This window comes from Dama dama, chromosome 27, assembly GCF_033118175.1.
Source record: "Dama dama isolate Ldn47 chromosome 27, ASM3311817v1, whole genome shotgun sequence".
Taxonomy (NCBI): domain Eukaryota; kingdom Metazoa; phylum Chordata; class Mammalia; order Artiodactyla; family Cervidae; genus Dama; species Dama dama.
The window spans coordinates 44908553-44929747 of NC_083707.1; the positions used below are offsets into that span (position 1 = coordinate 44908553).

Genomic DNA, 21195 nt, shown 5'->3' on the forward strand with positions numbered 1-21195 from the left:
TCATTACTCTAGAAGGTAGGTCAAAAAAGATCTTGCTGCAATTTATGTCAAAGAGTGTTCTGCTTATGTTTTTCTCTAAGAGTTTTAAAATATCTGGTCTTACATTTAAGTCTTTGATCCATTTTGAGTTTATTTTTGTGTATGGTGTTAGAGAGTGTTTTCATTTCATTCTTCTACATATAGCTGTTGCATATAATTTTCCCAGCACCAATTACTGAAGAGACTGTTCTTATGTTCTTTATTGTATATTTTTGTCTCCTTTGTCATAGATTAAGTGACCATAGAGGTGTGGGTTTATCTCTGGGCTTTCTATCCTGTTACACTGATCTATAACTGCAAACACTGTATTGCTGATGTGCTCAGTTATGGCCAACTCTTTGCGACACCATGGACTGTAGCCCACCAGGTTCCTCTGTCCATGGAATTTTCCAGGCAAGAATACTAGAGTGTGTTGCCATTTCCATCTCCAAACACTATACTAGCTAGAAGAAAAAAAGGAAAGGAGGAAGGCAGGAAGGGAAACAGGGAGGGAGGCAGAGGCGGTGAACTTGGTTAGGGAGAGAATAGTCACATGACATATCAGTGCAGACCCTAGTGAGTCCTTGGTCAGCCAGGGTTCAGGAACGAAGCTGACTTTGGGAGAAGTCAACTTGAATTCAGAGAAATGTGAGGGGAAGATCAAGATGTTACCTTAGATACCTGCACCGTAAGGCTGCGTGGGGCTGTTGGGAAGTGAGAAGTCTGGCTGTTCCATGCATGATGGGTCATCTGGGGCCTGACTGGCTGTGGTTCCAATGTCCCTGGGCCAGGGATGAGACCCTGACACAATAGGGAGGGAGAAAGCACCATTCCATTTAGTGGTTCCAGAGGGAGTCATGGATGCCTTAGACAGAGGAGTAGATTTGCCACGATTTCAGAGCTATATTCAAATTCCAGTTCTGCTACTTTTTGCTTTCATAACTTTGGGTAAATCAGTTAACCAGTTTGAGCTTAAGTTTACTCAACTGTGAACTGGTGAAAAATAATACTATCCTGCATTAATAAAGTGAAGATTAAGAGGAATACTAAGTTAAAGTATCTACCTGGTACAATGAAGGGCCAAAGTAGATCCTAAAAATTAATTAGTTTTTATATCATAATTGGCAAGAGTTCAGGGTAGGCTTTCAAGGGAGGAGATTCTTCCACTTTACCTGTGGCTTACAAAAAGCTGTGGCTACCTTCACTTACAAGGCTTAGCTCTCACTGGATCCAGCTGGACTTTATCCCTTTTAGATATTCACCTGTAATTGTGATTAATTGCTCTAGACTTGGCCTGAGAGACCCAGAGTCTCAGCCAAATTGGCTACACTGAGCTGAGGAGCCAAGCTTTTGACTCCAGTGCTCAGATACTCTCTGAAGCAAGCACCTTCTGACTTTTCCATTTTCTGCTGCTGACTGAGCCTAGGGGTGTAAATCAGTTCCATTGGATTTGCCAAGGAGATGCATTAGAAAACTTTAATACTAGTCTTGGAGCCAAATGAGCAGATCATCTGGTCAGTTTGAAGCAGAAATGCAGTACCAGATGAGAAGGCAGGGAAGAGGGTGGGTTCTCCCCTAGTATCCAGCTTCACTTGGGATGTTCAGTGAGGGCAACCTCCTTTCCTGGCCTTAATGGACTTTGGGAATAACCCACAGATGCTTCTGATGCAATGTGAATTTTGCGTCTTGTTCAAAGAAAAGAACCAACAGCCCAGATTGCACTCCTGGAAAGCAACATATCCTTAGCTCCTTTCTTTTCTGATGTCAGCTATGGTTTCTTTTTAAAATTTATTTTATTTATTATTTATCTGACTGCAGCAGGTCTTAGTTGGGGCATGCAGGATCTTTAGTTGTGGCATGTGCTGCTGTACACAAACTCTTAGTTGTGGCATTTGGCATCTACTTCCCTGACCAGGGATCCAGCCTGGGTCCTGTGCCTTGGGAGCATGGAGTCTTAACCACTGGACCACCAGAGAAGTCCCTAGTTATGCTTTCTTAGGTGTGTAGTCTGCTGAACTTCAGATGGAAAAAAAAAAAAAAAAAAAAAGACATTACTGCCTGCACAAAGTGGAAAGGAAAGAAGAGAAAGCATTTTCTCGATGAGTAACTCATGGCAAGTATTAAAAAGGCTGATTTCTTAAAATGAGATCTGGTCATGCATCCCTTCCACTCCTAGTAAGAGATGACTCTCTGAGCATCTTTAAAGAGGTAAACTGGTTAATTCTCTTATTCCAAGTATATTCTGTTAGCATCAGAGTGGCTTGTTAACTAAGTAGGGGCCTTGTCTTTTAAGATATGCACTTTCAAATTTTCTTCTTTATAGTTTCCAATGAACTAGATCTTAAATGGAAGTTCCATATAAAATGCCGGTAAAAGATGTGCCATTCTGACTAAAGTGGGATGGGGACCTGGATCTCCCTAACTCATCTTCTCTCACCTACTTTGCAATCCCTTCTTTAGAATCCAAAGTTCCTCAGGGCACAATTTGAAAACCACTGTTCTATAAGTGTCCTTTGCATGGTTCATTTTGAAATATCAGAGGCATCATAGAGGACCTGATAGACCTTCTATTAATATACACTACAAAAGTAGGGGGGGGCGGGGTCATGGAGTATTATGATGTAGTGGAAGGGAACATATGTTCACCAAACCAGGTCCCATGCCTCCCTACCACCTGCAAATGGTGGAACCCCAGAAATGACTTCATCCTCTTGAGCTACTTTTTACCAAAATGCATAATAAATGAGGATGTGAACATTCCTGTCATTCGTTAATACCAGGTTTACTTCCCACCCAACTCCACGCAAGATGCCCTCCATCCATGAAATCCAGTTTCCTTGGTCTGCAGAACAAGTCATTTAAAAATAATTTTACTGGGAAGTTCAAAAAGGGCAGGATGAGCTTTTGTAGGTTCACCAGGTTCAAATTACGCCAAATAAGACTTTGTCTCAGTGAGTTCCAGATTAGGGCATTCAGAGGCTTCTTCTGTCATTCGGCTTGGTGCTTATAGCTCTAATCTGCAAGAAGGATTAAATACATGCTCACCCAGAAGTTGACATATTATAACTGTGACTTGGACAGCAACCAAATATGCACACCATTCTAAGAGCGTAGGTTCTATGTACAGGATCACACGTGGAATCTTTGAAAGCAATGTAAGAGCTCTTTTGGCTGCATGTCTAGGGGAATTTGTTACAGATCTGACCTATAAATATTAGAACCCCATTATTTAAAAAATAATAAAAGAAAAGTATAAGCCATTAAGACCAGACTTGCTTGGGGTTATATTCAGTTATTATTAGTCATCCTCATTGCTCTTTGGAACAAAGCCTGAAACTAAGACTGGAGGTATCAGTGGTTTCAGGTTTAACCTTTAAAATTCCTAGAGGCCGAAGGGATTTAGCTGAAGGGATTTAGCAAAAGGACACTCAGCCCAGCTAGGATGGCCACTTCAAGTGTGTAACTTAGGCTGTGAAGAAGCTGGCTGCCTGGCCCCTGCATAATCCGCCCTACATGCTTTGGCAGTTAGGATGAATGCTTTCCGAATTGTAAGGTTGTTTACCTTTGGTTTGGATGTGGATGTGACCGCAGCCTCACTGGGATGGTGACCCCGTGTAGCAGCTTGAGTGACCATCTGTCTAAATTCCTGTTTGCACACCAGTAATAGAGACCCAACGCAGGACCAACTCTTTGCCCTCCTGTCTGTCCTTCTGACTAGGAATCCTTCCAGAGAGTGTAGACAGCCTCTTAGAAGTGTTTTGTGGGGGAGAATTCCTGGAAAAAGAGAGAGGAGACTAGACAAAGTCCGTTACACCTCTTTTATCCCTGAGGTTAGAGAGACTCACTGGGGTACTAAAACTGTGGGGCCAGAAGGAACGTGCAATTCATATTACATGTGGTAAAACGAGACCTGAATAGGTGAAGCGACACCAAAACAGATCCCATAGTGAGTGGAGGCAGACCCAGGGCCAGGACGCGAGTGTTCGCCCTCTGTGTCTGAACGTTTGTGTAGCAGTGTTCCAGCTATCATCCTGTGAGGAATAGCGACCTGGTGGTTCCGTTTTACCGCTCTTAATTCACTGTCCACATTTCCTTCTGTGTTCCTGGAACTCTGTTGCAGGCTTACTCGTGGCTGGTTTCAGAAACCAAGCTCTCTTTCTTAGCTGCCTTTGCTCTGTCTTAACCCCTGACTTACTTTGCTGCTCTCTTCTCCCCCTTTTGAGTCTCCCAGCCCCGGGTATTAGGTCATCTAAGACTTTCTTTGAGTTGCATAAATATGGTTGGCTTTGTTGTTTCTGATTTGTCCACTGGCTAAGTCACTCTTTCTGGGCCTCGGTTTCTAGTTGATTCCTAACAACTCCAATCGCACACGTAACTGGGTGCTTGTGTTGCTTCCGGGAATGCTGCCTTCCACACAGGCTAACTCCAACTGTTCTGTGGTTTGAGAAATTGGGGTGGGATGCAGTTCATGGTCCATCCTGTGGCCAAAGTAAGAAGCAGGTGAAAACTTCACAACATAAAGAGATGATGCTCCATTTCCTACAAAAATAGGAAAGGGAAAGGAGAATAGATTGAAAAGAGGACAGGTGAGATAAAAAGCATACTTAATGAAAGGATGGTGTCTTTAAGGGAAATTTGAAATAGGGTCAATTGTTCTCCCCAAAGCAGTCTTTGCTCTGTTCCTTTATCTGTGTACCTGCCTACCTCTGCATCCACCACCCACCCATCCATCCTTCCACCCGTCCATCTCACATGTTGTCATCTGCTTTTCTGGCCCACAGCAAGCGAATATTGGAGAAGAACAAATGACCCAGAGCATCCCTAGCACGGCCAGGCTTCATTGTGTCCAGCTGCATGTCTACAAGGCTGAGATTCTTTCAGCCAGATGTCCAGTGTGAGCCCCCCGCCCATGTTGTATCAGGAACTCCCTTCCCAGACACCTGTGTCCTGGGTCAGCCGGAGGGACTGGTGGAGACATGCTAGGCTCCACCCTAGCCAGATGTGGTGTGTCCTTTTGATGAGGGGAAGTGATGTTCCTGGGGCTGGAGGTCACAGAGGAAAGTGGAACAGCCTCCTCTCCTCCTTTGAAGGAAGCTCTGGAAGCTGTAGATGTTAGCAGGTGAAAAGGAAGCTGTTTGAGAGGCAGTCTGAGGCCCATGGAGGTCCCAGGGTGATGCTGGCTGCAGCTGTGCTGGGGGTGACTTCTGGTGCCGGAAGCAAAGGGATCCCATCCAGCGAACTGGCTGTGAGAGGAGTGCAAACGGAAAGCTTGTGAGACGAAAGCTGTTTCTCTCACCCGAGGGCCCCACAGCTGCCTTCATCTTCCTCTAAACCCCCTGCTCCCCAGCCTGCCCTTTGGGCTTAGAGAAACCCAGAAAAAAAATTGAGCTTGCGCCAGGAGAGAAAGTGCAGCTCCTCCAAAATGGAAAGCAGGGTCATCGTCCCAATGTTCTGAATGTGGACTATTGCAGAGAGCAGGAAGACGTGTCAGGAATGAGAACGGGTCTGAGACAGGGCCCCAGGATCACTGCCCAGCTCCACCAGGGAGATGAAAGAATTTTCTCCTTCCTTTGCCTTTTAAATGTAATTCCGTCTGCCCTTCTCCCCCACACCCGCCCAGCTCTCTTGCTGGGAGCAGTGCAGACATTCAGCCATCCTGGGAAAAGGCAGGATCCTTTTCATTAGTGCCAGCCTGATTGAAGTCCCCAGAGCCAGTGAGGATTGGATTTTCCTCCCTCTCTGCCTCCCCGGTCCTGAATCCCTCCCCACACAGCAGGATGCTCCGAGCAGTGAACTGTTGTCCTGTGGGACGGGATGAGCACGGGATCTGGTTGTGGGGGACAGTTTGGATGGTTTGGATCAGTGCTTTTGAGGACACTCCTTATGGAAGGACATTCTCATCTCTTCTTGGCCATGCCTCCGCCTCTCCTGAGTGCTGAGCCCAGCTTCCCTACCTCTTCAGGATAGAGGCCAGCAGCCAGTCATGCCTGGGTGTGAGGGTTGGACCGGACCAGGACAGTCACTCGTGGATGTTTCTGCAGAGGGACCAGGGGTCGGGGACCCACACAGGCTTGTTGTTAGCTTAGCAGTGGGACTTGAAGAAGCCACTTCTCAACTTTGTGCAAAACAAGGACTTAGTCTGGAGGTTTCAAATTTGTTTTAGTGGCAGAATATTTGTTCTCAAATGAAACTACATACATGAAAAAGAGAAAAGCTGAGCTGTTCTGGTTGAAAGGAGGGAGAGATGGAGAGAGTGGGGATCCTCTGTCTGTACCACCTTCTCTCCTCTAGTTGCCCAGCAGAGGTGGTCCCTGAGCTGCCTGGAGACACAGTGATTTCCTCATCCATCCAGGGACCTTTGGCTGTCTGTTTCAAGTCCTGACAAGACTGGAAGTCTTTTTTGGGGGTCAGATCTAGGTGGTCTTCAATCCTGAAATATGGGAGGACTTCCTGTTGTGTATTTCTAATCTGCACCTGATCTCCACTCTTCAGTGCCGGAGGGCCAGTTCTTTCTCCTTTCCTGGGTGCAGAATGTGGAATCGCCTATGAAACAATCAGCTCTAGAAAGGGGTGTGTTCAAGGAGTGTGGTTTATATTTTGCCCATACTGTTCTTTCTTTAATTTAACCTTGACTCGTGCACTGAAGCATAAGCTGATATTCTCTAGTAAAATCTTTCATGGGTATAGAAGGACTTGTTCCCATATTGGAGCTGATTAATTCATCCAGATGTTTGAATGCTTACTTCATGCAGGAAGTGCTCTAGGTGCTATGCATTCTAGGTGTCATTTCCTCTTGTCAACTTGAAGGATGTCATAGGCCGTCTCTCACACATCTCAGCAATTTAGTCATTCTAGCCCTCATCTCTAGTTTGACAGTATTCCTCACTTTTAAGTTATTTGACCAACAGGCTTTCAATGACTAATTGTATGTCAAGACTTTTCTTGAGAAATACAATAGTTGTGTGAGATATAAAACATTGTCTTGTTGTGCATGGGCTTGTTTAGGCTAAAAAAAGGAAATTTTAAATATATTTTAAATTTATTTAAAATAAATTTTAAACACACACACACACACACACACACACACACAATAGCACAAGATAAAACTTTAAATAATTAAGAACTAAATTGTAGGAATTCCCTGGTGGTCCAGTGGTTAGGACTCTGTGCTTTCTACCACAGGGGGCACAGGTTTGATACCTGGTCAAGGAACTAAGATTCCACATGCTGTGCAGCACAGCCAAGAAAGAAAAAGGACTAAATTTCATGCATCTTTTGCTTTTCTAAGAGAAGGGAAAAGGATATAAGTTTCCCAGTGAGGATAGGATAGATCCTAACTTTGTTGAGCTGGGGACATAAGGAACCATAATAGAAAATGCCATATCTCTATTTCCATTCAATCTGGATATGATCATTTCTCAATCCCAAACCTCTGATTTGACAAAATAGTGCAAATGCTAAGATGCTATGAACACCCTTGTGGTTTATTTTCTGTTGCAGCATCTCAGAACTAGGAAGAACTAGATGTTTTGCTCTCACTTCTGTTGCCTCGTAAACCTCGTAAAAAGGCAGAAGAGTTCCTGCCATACCTGTGTGACCTAAAAACAGTTACTTAACCTCCCAAAGTCTCAATTTTCCCATCCATAAAGTGGGGATACTTTCTATCTCATGAAGGAGTTATGAAGATTAAAAAAATTTCTGTAAAGCAGCGATCACAATGCCGATTCCCTCCCTTCTTCCTTAAAGCATGCCATGGCTGGCAGGGGATAATGCCAAGTGAGCTGCCTGCTGGGGTTGGTAAACCCCTTTCCTGTGTCTCCTTCCCACTGCCCCCCTGAAAGGGCTCCCTGCACTGCCACCTGGCCATTTTCAAGTCTCAATTCCAGCTCTTATTTTAGTAACCCCACCCTGACCTTTCTTGCCTTACGTTGTTCACAGTTTGACACTAACACTGTCTCTGCTCACACTGACACATGCGTGTCTTACCCTTGGACCAAATTGTATGTTCCTTGCAGGCAGAGATGCCGTATAATTATGTCCAGGCCCAGTGTCTCCTCAGGTGCCCTCGTAGCTTGTTTTTGGCAGTGTTTGCAGTCAGAGGGGCTGAGCTGCCTCTCTCTCAGGATGGTGCCACCTTTCCAGGCAAATTCCACGTCCCTGGGGTTGGGGGGTGCGGCAGGCTCAGGGGGGGTGGGGGGTGGGAAGCTGCTTGCAGGCCTGGGTATGGGGAGAGAGGTACAGCTTTTGCGCTCTCCACCTCCTTCCTGCTCTATCCCAGAGTTTACACCACTTTATGCATCACTTTAGACAAAGTCATTGCCTAAAGAGCAATGAGCTTAGTTGAACTTTTCTGAGCTAAAGAGCCCAGTTGAGCTTTTCTAAGGCTGGAGGCACTGCAGCCCAGCATGACTTCCTCTCTTTCTTGAACCAAACAAAATATTGTTACAGCAAACATGAAATCTCTCTTATTTTTCACAAACGCTCTCCAGGCCTAACAAAGCTAGCAAGCAGTCACACTCCTTGAATCAAAATAAGCATCTGCCTTTTTTCTCTTTATCCTGCTTTCCCAGCATTTTTGAGCAACAATTAAGAATGTGAGTATTTTATTAATTCATCTTAGGACTCCAGTGAGTGTTTTCTGGAGAGCAGGCAAATGTATTAAAACCTTAACTTTACCCTTTAATATAGATTGAACTCAGAGATACAGAATGTACATAGCCTGACTTACCATTAACATTGTGCCTGATTGTTGGACTCATAAACTCTGAATATTTAAAAGTATATAAAATGAAAGGCAACATACAATAAAGGGAACTGAGTCATGTGCAGCTGGGGAGAGGATAGGGTCATTTTCACTGGTCTGATTTTTTAAAAAGAGGAGGAAGAAGCAATAGCCCTCCTGGACAAGATGGGCCTTTAACTGTCTCTTTTACTTGTGGTATCACAGAATAATTTGATAGTAGGAAGGAAGTCAGGGGCCCTCTCCCTAAAGAAGTGTGTGGACTCACGTGTAATTTGTACTTACAATCTCAGGGACTCTGTGGATCCGTTGGAATCCATTCATAGTTCATGCTGCCTAACTTAAGACTGAAGGGATTGATCACACCTAGAAAGAAGATAGGAGAAGACAGCAGAGACAGACAGAAATAGAGTAGACACAAGGTGAAAAGGCCATTGCTTCCAGGCTCCTAGCCCAGAAGCACTGCATTTGCTTTTTGTGATTTTGCAGTCACCCTGGCTCTGGGCTCTGTCTGATCCATTGCTGATCAGTTGTCCTGGGGATGCTGTATGCAAACTGTTGAGAGATGTCACTAAGGAAGACTTCTTTGTTCTTTTCCAGCTCCTCACAGCCAGTGACCTTGCAGCCAGTGACCTCAAAGGATTTCAGCCACAAGTAAGTTCCACTGATCCTTTTATGAATTTTGGTTGTGAGGAAACAAAGTTGGTACCAGGGCACAAACCCCCACCTTGGGTTTCCAGCGTCTCTGACTCAGGGAACCAACCTTGACAGTGACTTGGTAGTTTGTCATCTCCCACTGGCTCCTCTCAACTCATCACAAACAAAACAACCTCTTGCTGCTTCCGTAATATTTTATAGTGTGAAAGAGAGTAGACCGAGCTGCTTGGAATGTGCGGTGGTGGGTGATTCAGCATAGGAGAGGGTTAAACCAAGAATGTAGAAGGCGGGATTTTCTCCTGCATTTCTCCCCTTTGTTACAGGGGACTCGATTTTGTGGAATCTTTGTGAGCAAATGCCTTGTAGCCACAGTCTGGGGGCCAGGTTAATCTCAGACTCTGCAGAGGCAGGTGGTTGAGTTTTGCTGATTTCGGTTAGAAAATGGGCCATTATTATCTCTGGCCAGAATGCTTTTTGGAGGTCACTATGAGCAAGCGACAAGAGGCACAGGCCAAGTCTCTCTTGGGACCTCCCTGGCAGCTTTGAAGATGGAAAATCACCTTGCCTGTCTTTGGAAGGAAGCTTACTGTCTCCACACAAATGCATAACCACACACACACACAAATGCATACCAGACACACATAGTCCTTGTGTTCCGCATGGATCCCAGTGTAGATAGACTGTGTATGCAAAGATGGGTAAATCCAAGAGCAAGAACTGAGATATCTCACCCCTGCCTCTGTTCCCCCTTGAGTGGGAAACTTCCTGTCACTCCCAGCTCCGTGCTGCCCAAGACCCCACCTGCTGCACTTCTGCAGGGGTTCCCAAAGACAGAGCAGGTACTTTCTAATACAAGAATTCTGTGAACTTGAGGACCTTTTCTTCTTTAAACATGTTTTATATCTGAGAGCTCACTGTACCCTTATTACACTTCCCCCATGTAGAGTGTATCCTGTGAGTCCCCTTTTACTGCTGGAGGAGACTGAGACCCCAAGACCAGGGGAGCAGAGGCCCCAGACCACTGAGATCACTAGAGGCGAGATTGGAAGTAGAGTAAGAGGCTTGAGGGAGACAGTGAACAAAGTCCAGGGCCCTGCTGGTGAGAGTCAAAGATAAATCCATGTACAGTTTGGGGTGTTTTGATCACAGCTTGTTAATCCTTCTGTCAGGACGCAGTGAGGTTTTAAAAATAGTCAGGAAGCCTTTTGACAATATTGAAAAATGATAATTTATTCAAGCAGTTATTCACATAATGCACACAGGCTTTCAGGTGAGCTCAGGGAATGTAAAACAAAATAAAAGAAAATCGACCCATGTCCCACCCACCTCCACCCCTTCACTCTCACACACAGTGGCATCCTGGCCAAAGATTTATTTTTATCTGCAATTTATAAAAATAAAGGGGGGCGGTGGGGGGGAGAGGCTTTGTACTATGATGTTTTGTGGCTTGAAAAAGATGCATAGTGGAGACTGGCTTTATGGAAGGTGTGTGTGTGTATGGGGGTGTCTGTGTGTGTGGTTTTGGCATTATTTCTGAGTTGATCATATTCTCTCTCTGTTTGTTGAGCCCACAGTTCTAAAGATATTTGATTTAAAATGAACTATTGTTAGATATATTGGGGGTCTGCCCATAACACTTGAGGCCATGATCCTAGAAAAGCAGTTCTACTGCTCCCTGCCGATTGCACTGCGGTAGTTGGTGCAGATGGCTCACTCCCTTGGTTCCATCTGACCTTTCCACATTATTCCATTTGTGTGTTATTCCCCCGCGGCTGGAATATAAATGTGTATTTTTCACTCCTCAGGATGCATGTTCCTGAGGCCAGTAGGCCCTGGGAATCTTGTGGCCAGAGTTTAGTGCCCAGATCAGTCAGTTCTTCAGTGTTGTTCCTCAATCAAAAAGGCCCGGATGTGTCTCGAGTCAACACCACCCTCTTGGGTGCTTTTCAGGAGAGAAACAGAACATTGCCCACACGTTTGGGGCTGTGCACCAATTCATTGGCTTCTGTTATTGTTTTCCCTTCGCTCTTTGGGTTTCAGGTGAAACTGAGCCCCAGGCATCCTGATGTCCAGTCACTCATGGGTGTGTTCCTTCCCAGGAACTGTCACTGACTTTCAGGAGGCAATTCACCGAGGACCCCTCCCGGGGCTCACTGTCAGTGGGCCTGTTGGCCTTCACATGGTCCACATTCACCACTTGCATGGAAAAGTTTTTGTCTTTTTTTTCTTGAAACATTTCCTGCTGCAGCCTCTTAGGGAAAATAGTCATGATTCTCTCCCTAATCTTTGCTGCCCCTCTGGTTTGAAGGTGTGGAGAGTGGTGAGTGTAGGAGTCTGACCTCTCCTGTCTCCTGTCTCTCTCCTTTTCTGCATCCGGATAAAGAAGAGGAGGGCCAGGAAGTCACTGCCAGCCCTTCTCCCTGTGATTATTGGTTTGTAAAGGCACCATGTTCATTCCTGCAAATAAACACATTACTTTGGAGGTAGAGCCTGATGCTGAGATTTTACTGCCTGTGCACTAGAGATGAGAGTTCTTCCTGGCTCGGTGAGCTTGGCTTCTGTGCTGGGTGAGCAGGAAGAACTGCCTCACTGGAGGTTACTGGTCTCAGTAAGTTTAAAAAACACAGATGGAAAGCCTCCTGAAATTCACACCTATGTCACCCAGACTCTTTTCTTAATATTTGGTACCCCTCCCAGACACATCTTTCATTTTCCAACACCTTGTTCTTCCTGCCTTTGATGGAATGAACATATTTGAGCCCCCTCTTCTTACCCTTGAATGACTAGAAATGAGGATCCTCATCTACCTTTCCCAGACCATCTCTCTCCATCCTTGACAGGATTAAAAGCAGTAGAAGCTTAGTAGAAGCCCCACAGTCATGTGACTTCTTCATTTTATTTTTACTCTTTTTTTCTTCTGAGTTAAGAGCTATAAGTTGTTCACTGTAAAAATTTTGGAGTATGTGAAGGTGGTCAAAAAAGTACAATCTTCTAGTTATAAATAAGTCCTGGGGATGTAATGTACTCCATGGTGACTATAGTTATAAATGATAGTTACTAAAAGAGTGAGTCTTGAAAGCTCTCATCAGAAGAAAAAAATCTGTAATTCTGTGTGGTGATGGATGCTAACTGTAAAAATTAACTAAAAAGAAGAGATTTGGAAAATATTTAGAAAATTTTGAAAAATCTCTTTCCACCCCAGAAATACTTATAATGACATTTTGGGGTATAGTCTTACCATAATTATTGTGCAAAAATGTACACATCTATGGGATTTTTTTAAAAGTCGACACTCATATTTTATATGCCTTTTTAACCTTCTTTTTTGTTTGTTTGAATGCTTTTCATGTCACTGGAAAATCTTCTAGCAGCTAGCTATTTTTGTCTACTTGCTAGTACCATCATTTATTCACCACGCCCCTCTTGCTAGACATTCCATTCCTTTTGCAGGCTGAGCTCTCCAGGAGCAATTCAAGGCAAATGCTAGATCCTCTGCTCCCATCTAGGATACAAATAACAGCCACAGCTTCTTGGCATTTAGTTCTTTGTCTCTCTTACAGGCATCTGACAATTGTTCAAATTTTGTAGTGAAGTGTCCATGTATATGCCCCTGGCATTTAAGCACATGCTTACAAGGGCCCTGGTGGGGGATGTTAGGAAGAAACAACTATAGCATGGGGCCCAAGCTCAGATGCAAGTGTCATCTGTCCATCTGCCGTGCTGGAAAGCAACCTTGAGAAGACCCATCCCCCACAAGAGAGCACCCACTAAAGGACTTGGTTCTCCACCGGTTTCATAAACACCCCACTGTCTCAGGGGAGAGAGGAGGCTTCTTATAGGAAAAATTGGATTTTACTTCAAGTATGCCTCAATGACAGGATTTTGGGAGGCAAGTGTAATAGCTGTTTTATAAGGGTAGCTATTTTAAAGAAATTTCTAAAATGGCTATTGCTGTTATGGCCAAGGGGACATTTGCAGTGAAAGGTAAGAAGAGTCACTCAGAACACACAAGAAAACATTTTTCAGTTCGGAGAAAACAAGACTTTCAGTTGCTGAGCTGCCATTTCATTCAAAGGTACCCATGGAGATCTTTATGTAGAGCTACGTGCTGCACAGACTCTTCCCCAGAATTTGGCAATTCTGGAATATTCTACCACTATTAGCTTTGTGAACCTGGGGAAGTTGCCTAATGACTTTAATCCTCATTTTCCTTATCAAGCAAAAAAGCTGTGCAGCTTATCCCACAGATTGTTGTGAGGATCAAATGAGACAATATTGTCAAAGTAATCTAGCATTGTGGCTGCCAGATACAGCAAATTCAACTTTTCCTTTCGTTAGAGATGTATGTGCTCAGTTGCTCAGTTGTGTCCAACTCTTTGCAACCACATGGACTGTTGTCCCCCAGGTTCCTCTGTCCATGGGGATTCTCCAGGCAAGAATACTGGAATGGGTTGCCATGCCCTCCCCCAGCAGAGAAGGTTCAGTTCAGTTCAGTTGCTCAGTCATGTCCAACTCTTTGTGACCCCATGGACTGCAGCATGCCAGGCTTCCCTGTCCATCACCAACTCCTGGAGCCTACTCAAACTCATGTCTGTCACATCAGTGATGCCATCCAATTATCTCATCCTCTGTCGTCCCCTTCTCCTTAAATTATTTAAATTTAAGGTTAAATTATTTAAGAATTCAGAGGAAGGAGAAATTGTATCTATGTAGAGCAAGCAAAAAAGTCTCCTAGGTACGTGGGCCAAGATAGGTGAGAAGGAAGTGAGGCAGTGAACTTACTCCAAGGCAGGGGAAGCCAAGGCAGGGATGAAGACCAAACCAAGGGTGGAGATTTTTGGGCATGTTCTGGAGACAGAGTGCTTTAATTGCTCTGGTTTACATGGAATATGGTGAGGATATAGCTGCAAATTAGGTTGGGACCAAATTGCACAAGGTCTCCAAAGTCCAGAAAAATAGGCATACTAGTTTAATAATCCTCCATTTATTATCTAATGTTTATTGTCTATTATTCAACTTTAATAACATGTTGTTACAAAAGCCTTGATTTGAAGCATGGGCTGATTTCTGTGGTGTAAATATCCCCCCAGTGAACAATTTTAAGCTGTCAATGGTTTAATAACCTGTTTGCAAAGTCTTTGACAGTCAGTTTTCCCAAGTTGATGTGATCAGTTCCCCACCCACCCCTGGGCCAGCTTCTGTAATCATTACCATTTGCCAGTCTTATTTCAGCTATACTCCCATATACATATGTATTTTTAATTTTAAATCTGGGGGAAGTATTTTTTAAAAATCCCAGTCATCATGTTATTTCACTCATAAATCATTCAGTAAGCTTTTCTAACAAATAAGGCCTTTAAAAAATATTATCACAATGCCATTATGTTATTGTTTTATGTTATTATTGCCTATAAAATATTATTTTTAATATAATATGAAAATATTATGGAATTATTGTTACTTTTATAGGTAACAATAACATAATATTTTATAATGTCCAGTTCATGTTCAGATTTCTCTGATTATCTTAACATGGACTTTACAGTTGATTTGTTTGAATCAGAATCCAGATTTTAGATTTTGACATCTGGGGAGAGCGGAGCCACTGAAGGCTTGAGTATGGGGAAGAACCACAACTGTGATGCAAGAAGGTTGTACCATAGTTAGTAGACGTGATGAAATGAAGAGTGGATTGAGCCAGTAATAAGCCTGGGCCGTTGGTTCATATGAGACGTAGTAGAGAATGAAGCTGGGCAGGGGTCAGTGGGACATGTTCCTGAGGGAAGAAATGCCAGATAAAGTATAGGGGCAGAATCAATGGGCCTGGTAGCTACTTGGCTGACTGGACAAATAAGGGGACCATAAACCCAAAGGAGGTATAGGTTGAGAAGTTACAGTGTTCATTCCTAGATTAAGTATGATTATCGCCCAGTGTTCAAAGGAGGAGGACTTTGTCATCCCTAAACAGACCCTTACTCCATTTTCCTCAGGCCCCACAATCAGTTCTACTTACAGACATCAGGAGATATAACCATCTGCAAAATATCTTGGGCTCCATAAGTCCTAACCCAGAATTTTTCAATGAAAGGACTCCAAACATTTTGTGAGGAGAAGCTAGTTTTTAGGAAGGTTTGACCATGGCGTTTCTGAACAGAAAGAAATTCTAGCTGTGTACATGTCCCACTAGAAAAGGCATGGTGACACAGAGAAGGGACCATGACAGTAACCTATGACTCAGTGATGGTCTGTGTTTTTGATTGTTTCAAGTGGCCACTTCTACACTGAAAAGCAGCAGAGCGGGTTAGAGAGTCAGAGGCTTCTGATGGCTCCTTTCTTTTGAACGTGAAATCCCTGAGTTCCCAGGTTGCTTGTTCTTCAAGGGTGGATAGTGTCCTTCAGAACAGAATCACCATTGTCAGACTCTGCTCCCATGGACACCGGCTGCCTACAGGCTGAGAGTCAACAGTCATAAAGATGGAAAAGGAAGCAAGGGATTTTCCAGAGTACCCAGCCACTGTTGGACTCGGCAGGAGTTGGTGTTGCTACTTGTCCACATGGCCTTTGGCTGAGTGTACATATGCCAAAGACTTAGTAAAAGTGAACTGTGTGCCAGAAAGTGTTCTTTGAACTTTACATTTATTCATCAGTTAATCCTTACAAACCTTTGTGAAATCGGTAATAATATTATTTTCATTTCAAAAGTAATCACAGAATTGCTAAGGTCACAAAGCCCATAAGTGGCAGAATTAGGATTTGAACCCAGGTGGTCTGGCACTGACACCTGTATTCTTCACCTCTTAACGCTATGACACCTTGAGTTGGAGCATATCACCATTGTTAAGATGATTCAGACCCAAACTGATCACTGATAAAATCAGGACAAGCAGCCACAGCTTCACTTTTGTATGTCATATTGAGTTCTTTTTATCTCAGCCTATTCAAGGAAAAAGAATTCATCTATCTCAGAGTAAGACAGGGAATTTTTGTGGAGCATTTTGAATCCTTTCGTCTTGGCAAAGCATTTCTGCTGTTCTCATCCCTTCCCTTCCCCAGTTCCCAGATGGAGAGTTAGGGCAGTTGTCCCTTCCTCAGAGGAAACCACAGTGAGGCAGAGGTAGGCAGTGGAGTGTCCCACCTAAGACCCCCAGCAGTGAGCAAAAAGCATCGGCTTGTTTTGAATTCACCACATCGTATCTATTTTGCCATTTTGGGAAGAACCAACCTGAAGCAAAACAGGGCATAAGGACATCCTTCCACCAGTGCTTACACACTCCGCCTTCCACTTAGAATTGAAAAGGCAAGACAGGACGCCTAGAGCGGTTCTCCACTTTGACCGCAGATGGGATTATTGACAGAGCTTATAAAAACTACCAGAGCCCAGGTCCAGCCCCATTGAAGTAATCTGGGTATAATCTGGGTGGAGTCCAGAAGCTCCAAGAGTGTTCAGAAGCTCCCCAGAATCTAAATCGGCCTCCTCATTTTCTAGATAAAGACTGAGTCTTGGAGGAAGTCTTACAGAGGAAAGAAAGTAAAGGGCTGCACATTCAGATGACTCCTACCTTGTGCCAGGAATGTGTAATGTGCTTCACTTGCTTCTGGTATCTAAGGCCACAACAGCCTTTTATCAGATGGCTTACACTTCCACTTTCACTGAGGAGGAAACTGGGGTCCAGGCAGTGGATATATGGCTAAGCAGGTCTTCTGAAAAGGCTCCCCCTGTGCCTACCACCTGCTATTCAGGTGGTAAAATACACCTGACAGGCCAGCACCAGTCTGCAGTCCATGCCCTGAATCATACTGAATCAAAGAGCAAAGATGCATGGCAAGAGGCAGAGCTTGAAGAAAGGCCTTGAGAAAAAGATAGGAGCTTACTTACAGAGATCAAATTGCCAACATCCATTGGATCATTGAAAAAGCAAGAGAGTTCCAGAGAAACATCTACTTCTGCTTTATTGACTATGCCAAAGCCTTTAACTGTGTGGATCACAACAAACTGTGGAAAATTCTTAAAGAGATGGGATTACCAAACCACCTGACCTGTATCCTGAGAAATCTGTATGCAGGTCAAGAAGCAACAGTTAGAACTGGACGTGGAACAACAGATTGGTTCCAAATCTGGAAAGGAGTACGTCAAGGCTGTATATTGTCACCCTGCTTATTTAACTGATATGCAGAGTACATCATATTAAATGCTGGGCTGGATGAAGCACATGCTGGAATCAGTTGCTGGGAGAAATATCAATAACCTCAGATATCCAGAGGACACCACCCTTATGGCAGAAATCGAAGAACTAAAGAGCCTCTTGATGAAAGTGAAAGAGGAGAGTGAAAAAGTTGGCTTAAAACTCAACATTCAGAAAACTAAGATATGGCATCTGGTCCCATCACCTCATGGGAAATAGATGGGGAGACAGTGAAAACAGTGACAGACTTTATTTTTGGGGGCTCCAAAATCACTGCAGATGGTGACTGCAGGCATGAAATTAAAAGATGTTTGCTCCTTGGAAGAAAAGCTTTGACCAACCTAGACAGCATATTAAAAAGCAGAGACATTACTTTGCCAACAAATGTCCATCTAGTCAAAGCTATGGTTTTTCCAGTAGTCATGTATGGATGTGAGCGTTGGACTATAAAGAAAGTTGAGCGCCAACTAATTGATGGTTTTGAACTGTGGTGTTGGGGAAGACTCTTGAGAGTCCCTTGGACAGCAAGGAGATCCAATCAGTCCATCCTGAAGGAAATCAGTCCTGAATATTCATTGGAAGGACTGACGTTGAAGCTGAAACTCTAATACTTTGGCCACCTGATGCGAAGAACTGACTCATTTGAAAAGACCTTGATGCTGGGCAAGATTGAAGATGGGAGGAGAAGGGGATGACAGAGGATGAGTTGATTGGATGGCATTACCAACTCGATGGACATGAGTTTGAGTAAACTCTGGGAGTTGGTGATGGACAGGAAGGCCTGGTGTGCTGCAGTCCGTGGAGTTGCAAGGAGTTAGACATGACTGAGTGATTGAAGTGAACTGAACTGAACTGAAGTGAAATGAACTGAATGGGCTTACTAAGCAGTACCCTGAGCAAGGAAGACTCAAGGATTCATCAACTTCAACCTGCTTCTGAAGTTGGAGGATGAGGTATACCAGCCAACCACATGCATTCTCTCTTGGGGCACTGTTGTAAAGCTGGGTCTTTTTGGATATCTCTGAGTCCAGAAAGAATATCTAGGTAGCATGCAGAGGCGGTCGTAAACCCAACACCATCACTAGCAAGTTTAAAATATTGGACAGATCTCAACTATTGAGTGGGAATAGCAGGTCCATTGGTCCATGAGAAGAAGGCAAAGAAAAGCAAGAGTCCAGATCCTATCCTTTTGGTAACACTAGGAAATTGCATCTGCAGTTTTGGGGGAATGACAACATGTTCCCCCCCCCCCCCCCCAAGTCATATTCATGTACAGTTATTTTTTTAAATTAATTAATTTGTTTTAATTGGAGGCTAATTACCTTACAATATTGTAGTGATTTTTACCATACATTGACTTGAAATGTACAGTTATTTTGGTAAAATACTGTAAAAATAAATTCTGAGTACAATAGAATTGATTCTTTTGAACTGTGGTGTTGGAGAAGACTCTTGAGAGTCTCTTGGACGGTAAGGAGATCCAACCAGTCCATCCTAAAGGAACTCAGTCCTGAATACTCATTGGAAGGACTGATGCTGAAACTCCAATACTTTGGCCACCTGATGTGAAGAACTGACTCATTTGGAAAGACCCTGATGCTGGGAGAGACTGAAGGTGGGAGGAGAAGGGGACAACAGAGGATGAGATGGTTGGATGGCATCACTGACATGAGTTTGAGTAAACTCCAGGAGTTGGTGATGGACAGGGAAGCCTGGTGTGCTACAGTCCATGGGGTTGCAAAGAGACAGACACAACTGAGTGACTGAACTGAACTGATGGGCTCATGTTACTATATTTGTATTGTGAATAATGTGCCCCCTCCAAAAAATGGCTCCAGCTATAAAGGTGTTTTTTTGGCTACTTGTTGGATACCTACATAGAACATGAATCTTTTCCCACAATTCCTAAGGCAACCCACTTTATTTTTCTTACCTAACACCAGTATTGTTACATCTGTGACAGTAGTAGAGCATTTTAAACAAAAACATTTGTTCACATGCATACACACACTTTGTACTAAAACTCAAACTGACATTATTATTTTCTTACATGAGATCAGTCACTTCATACAGGTATATCTTTTTTATACTGCCTGCCTTGATAGTGTTTATAGTAGATTAAAAAAAAAAAAGACAATATTGGCACATAGTCCTGAAGAAAGAAGTCCCCCAGGTGTTTCCAGAGTGTCTGGCATTTCAGTGGAATATTCTTAAGTCTTAATAAGTTCTAAATCTCTTTAGACTTTGTGAATATTTTATTTGTCCCAAGATATTTTGAACACCTGAAGGCCAAGTGCAGGTGGGTCCAACTTAAAACAGACCTAATAATCAGAAGTTCACACTTGGGAAAATTGCTGGTTGGCAGGTGGGTGTTGGGAAGAGAGGGGCTTCCTCATATGCAGAAAATTTTTTTCTACATTTGTCAAAGAAGTCAATGTAAGTTATCCCCACAAAATATTAAAATATGATTTAGCCTCAGAATCTGATTTTGATCAAATTTTTAGCCTCAAAATCTGATTTTGATCAAATCTGATTTGATAAAAAAATCAAATTTTCAGAATAGAAGTATAAAAAAAAATGAGGCCAATCAGTGATGATTAACTTTGAATATCATTCTCTTTTCTTTCAACAATAATTTTCATCTGAAAGAAAAACAAAAACAAACCAAAATGCTTAGCAGCAAGGGTGTAGAGTTAGATGATTTCTATGATCCCTTGAGACTCAAAACATTTAATTACACTGGCTTCTTCTGCTGACTTCATGTTTCTAGTTTTCTATTTTTGTTTTTCTCTTTAATTCTTTTGGTAAAGTGGCTTCAATTTGAGCTTCTTAAAAACCATCTTGTAATTCTGATCACTTGAGGTATGAGGTCATTAATTTTTTGATCTATCTCAAATATCTGTGTTTATTAGTGGATTGAGTTACATATTTCTCTTTCTAAATTTTAATGTGATATGTAACTTTGTTCTATACATTTCTAGGGCTAGGAATGACTCATGGAGAAAATACAAATTCAGAGACCACCTTTAGGACTTGAAAGGAGATGTTTTCTTCAAAATCTGTTTAGCAGGATAGTTCTAAACCTTCCTCATGAGGCAGAAGCCCAACTTCTTAGATAAGCAAACTCACTTAAGTTCTTTCCAGTCCTACTGTCTGGCTCACATTTCAACCCTCTTGTCCTTCTACCTGTCTACCCAACCTCTTTCTGACCATCTCGTACCAGACAAAAGGGGCCGATTGAGAGGTATCAAGACACCCCCATAGGAGAGGGGCCTCATAGTGGAACAGCTTGCACACCTCAAGAGGCATCTTCCAGCCATCTGTCTCCTTGTGTTTCGAGGCTGCATCAAATATGCAGACAGCCACCGTTTTCTTATATGTCCCTGATAATGACCACACCCTCCCTCTTCTCCACGTCTGCAAATGATCTTCTTTTGCTTCACCCACTTTCCTAAAAGTGTGTTTATCAGAGCTTCTAGCAGACCCATGTTGCCAACAGGTTGTCCTAAGGGATTGATTCTGTCCAATGATTCATGGGACAGAAAAACTTTTAAGTGATGTTGTTGTAGTCTTTATTACTATAAGTAGTAAAACTGA

The 21195-nt window shown here is 43.3% G+C and overlaps 1 protein-coding gene across 2 annotated transcripts in view; it reads left to right on the top strand.

Annotated features, from left to right (window-relative positions):
- Positions 1–21195, top strand: part of SETBP1 (SET binding protein 1) — a 399670-nt gene that overhangs the window by 193122 nt on the left and 185353 nt on the right. For both annotated transcript variants that reach the window (XM_061131388.1, XM_061131389.1), the window contains exon 3: positions 9359–9412. In XM_061131388.1, the coding sequence (XP_060987371.1) occupies positions 9359–9412 (54 nt within the window). The remainder of the gene's footprint in view (positions 1–9358; positions 9413–21195) is intronic.